Raw genomic sequence first — 2,931 nt, forward strand, 5'->3', positions numbered from 1 at the left:
AATGAAGCTAGTGCACGGGATTGCCTATAATAGCACAGGTCAGGCCATCGTCGAGCGAGCAAACCGCACTTTAAAGCAAAGGATCGAGATTCTTGGGGAGGGGGAAGGATATACACAAAGGATCCCCGCGCACAAACAATCAGAAATAATTATGCGGGCCTTATTTGGTCTGAACCAGTTCACCAGGGGGGAGGAGAACAAGACGCCAGCGGAAAAGCATTGGGTGGTCCGAGCGATGCACGAGGGACCAGACGTAAAGGTCCGAATCCCGGAAAAAGGGTAATGGGAAGAGGGGTGGCAGCTGGTAACCCAAGGACAAGGGTATGCAGTGGTCAGGCAGGGGGAAGTGGTAAGATGGGTCCCTGCGAAGTGGGTGCGCCCAGACCTCAGGGCAAGGACAAGATAGGAAGCAGAGAGTCAGGTGAATTAATGAATGTCTGAGCTTTATTGCAGGGGAGGACCACCCTGAATGGCCGATGATCCCTCCTAGCAGCAAAGACAGCAGACAGGAGAAGAAGAACAGATGAGAAAAGGCGCGTGAAACCACAAGAAGAACGCGTAACCAGAAAACCCGAGAAGATGGCAGGGGGAGCAACCCAAGTAGCTCTCCTCGTAGCGATGCAAGTAGCTCTCCTCGTAGTGATGCTGGGATTGGGACTCCAAGGGGTGAAAGGCGAACCAACGTTAGCGAAATGGGGTAGTAACAACCTATGGCTCACCTGGGCAAACCGGACAGGAAATAAGCAATTTTGCCTGACGCTGGTGGGTGCGGGGCAGCCTTTTAAGAAATGCTTAATAGGGGTCCCATTGAATTTGACCGTAGACCTACCAAAGCTGAGAGAGCATTGCACAAACACAAGCAATATTAGTAACTGCTTGAACACGCTGAATGCATCATTGCCCTGGGACCCGCAAGAGCTTGACCTTCTCGGTTCGGTAGCACCAATTAACTACACCGGTGCGGCATGCGTGCACTTTGGGAATAATCAACAAGGGATAAATGTCTATAGAAACCTTAACTGGACCGGGTGGACCAATGTGTCCTCAAGCACACCGGGGTTTGATTATACCGCAAAATCATACTGTAACGGCTCTTTGGGGGCGGAAACAAAAGGAAGAGGGCCGACCCATTGGGTAAATGAGACGGCTAGGGCCCTCCCTGATGGAATGTTCCTGATATGTCGGGACCGGGCGTGGCCCGGGATCCCAAGACGTGCTGTAGGGGGGCCTTGTTACTTAGGTAGCTTAACTATCTTTGCGCCCAATCTAACGGCTGTGATAACCATGGCAAATCAAACGAGTCGAAGGCGCCGCAGTCTGACGAGCTTGGGTCCCGAGTGTGATGATAAGGTTGAGATCTGGGGAGCGGCGTCTCGAATCGGAGCATCAATCATCCCGCAGATTGGTACAGCGCACGCCTTGGCATCCTTGGGAAAGCTAGCTTGTTGGGCGGTGAAGCAGAGCAACGTAACAACCAAAGTACTGTATGAAATGGCACAAGATATGGATAGCTTACGACATGCTGTCCTGCAGAATAGAGCAGCCATAGACTTTCTGCTGTTAGCCCAGGGTCATGGGTGTAAAGATGTGGAAGGCATGTGCTGCTTTAATCTGACGGAGCACAGCCGGTCAATACACAGTGAGTTAGAATGGCTAAAGGAGCACACGCAAAAAATTATCGTAATGACTAACCCGCTAGATAGTTGGTTTGGTAATTGGCTTGGGCTAGGACCATGGGCCAGGCAGTTACTAATAGAAGGGTTGCGCCTGCTGCTGATGCTCGTGCTAGGCATATTAGCATGTAGACTAGTGTTTAGATGCTTGGTAAGACAACTGCTAGAAAAGGGGTGGTCCCGCCCACACCCACATTATGAACGCTTAACCCGCGACACGGCAATTTAAAGCAAATAGCATAGCCAAAGCATGGGGAGGGGGAGATGTAGGGAACGGCGATCGGAAGATCTCGCGATGGCACGGAAAGAGGAAGGATATGACGCAGAGATAGCAGTATGCTTGTAGGTATATAAGCGAATGCATACGTACAATAAATGCCATTTGTAGCATCCTCATATTGGTGTCAGTGCTCATTGGCCCGGAGGCAGGAGGAGCCTCCGTGCCGTCTCAGACGGACGGGAGATTGTCGCATTTAAAGGCGACACTTTACAACATCTGAGAAGTGACTGAGTTGGGGGGAAAGGAGGAGGGGTAACTTTCATTATTAGGGATGTTACAACCCAGAGTCCTAAAAAGCCAGGATTTGTGATGCCCTTGGGCCAAATTAAGGTGAAAGGACACCAAACGATCAGTTACCTGCTTTATTCATTAACATGAACTTAGAAACAACATTAACTTGGAGGCAACCTGAACCTGGAAAGTGTAAATGGTCAGCAATGGGTTCTATTGAAATGTTTATAAGAAGAAACAAAGGAAAGGAGTGAAAGATACAGTCACCCTTGCATACCGCAGGCTGGAAAACAGCCACCGCTATTCTCCACAGGGGACACATGCCTGCGTCTGAGAGTCTGCGGTTCTTATAGGCTCTTGCCCCACCCCTGGGAGGGTGCCTCCTCCGTTCTCATGCAAATTAGCTGTCATGGGCAGTCCATGGAACTCCTGGAACCTTCCAGAAACGGTCTAGGGGCTTCTCGAGGTCTCCAGTAGTCTCCAGGCCACACCCCCGCCGTTGCCATGTCAGGGCCAATCAGAAAGCAGGACTGTGTCCCCTCCGGCACACCCCCCGTGCCGTCCTGTGTCGCCCAATGGAGCCGCGCTGCTGGGTTCCAGAAGCTTCTTCCAGGCGTGGGTGGCCCTGTGCTATGGTTTTTTGCACGCTTCCTTTATGGTTTGGCACTGCCATGCAGAGCTTGTTTGCAAAAATTCACCTTGTAACAATGTTTGAGACATCAACAACTCGCATGTCCTTAATGGTTT

The 2,931-nt window shown here is 51.0% G+C and overlaps 1 protein-coding gene across 1 annotated transcript; it reads left to right on the forward strand.

The window, feature by feature from the left end:
- Positions 1 to 353: 353 nt before the first annotated feature.
- On the forward strand, positions 354 to 2,029 carry LOC135324258 (uncharacterized). The gene has a single exon (XM_064500140.1). It carries the CDS (start codon positions 580 to 582, stop codon positions 1,900 to 1,902), a length of 1,323 nt encoding a protein of 440 aa, XP_064356210.1. The 5' UTR covers positions 354 to 579; the 3' UTR covers positions 1,903 to 2,029.
- The last annotated feature ends 902 nt before the right edge of the window (positions 2,030 to 2,931 follow it).

The sequence above is a fragment of the Dromaius novaehollandiae genome, chromosome W (assembly GCF_036370855.1).
Source record: "Dromaius novaehollandiae isolate bDroNov1 chromosome W, bDroNov1.hap1, whole genome shotgun sequence".
NCBI classification, from domain to species: domain Eukaryota; kingdom Metazoa; phylum Chordata; class Aves; order Casuariiformes; family Dromaiidae; genus Dromaius; species Dromaius novaehollandiae.

Bases quoted from the DNA above. Each gene is read 5' to 3' on its own strand.
- LOC135324258 (XM_064500140.1), top strand. From the start codon at position 580: ATGGCAGGGGGAGCAACCCAAGTAGCTCTCCTCGTAGCGATGCAAGTA.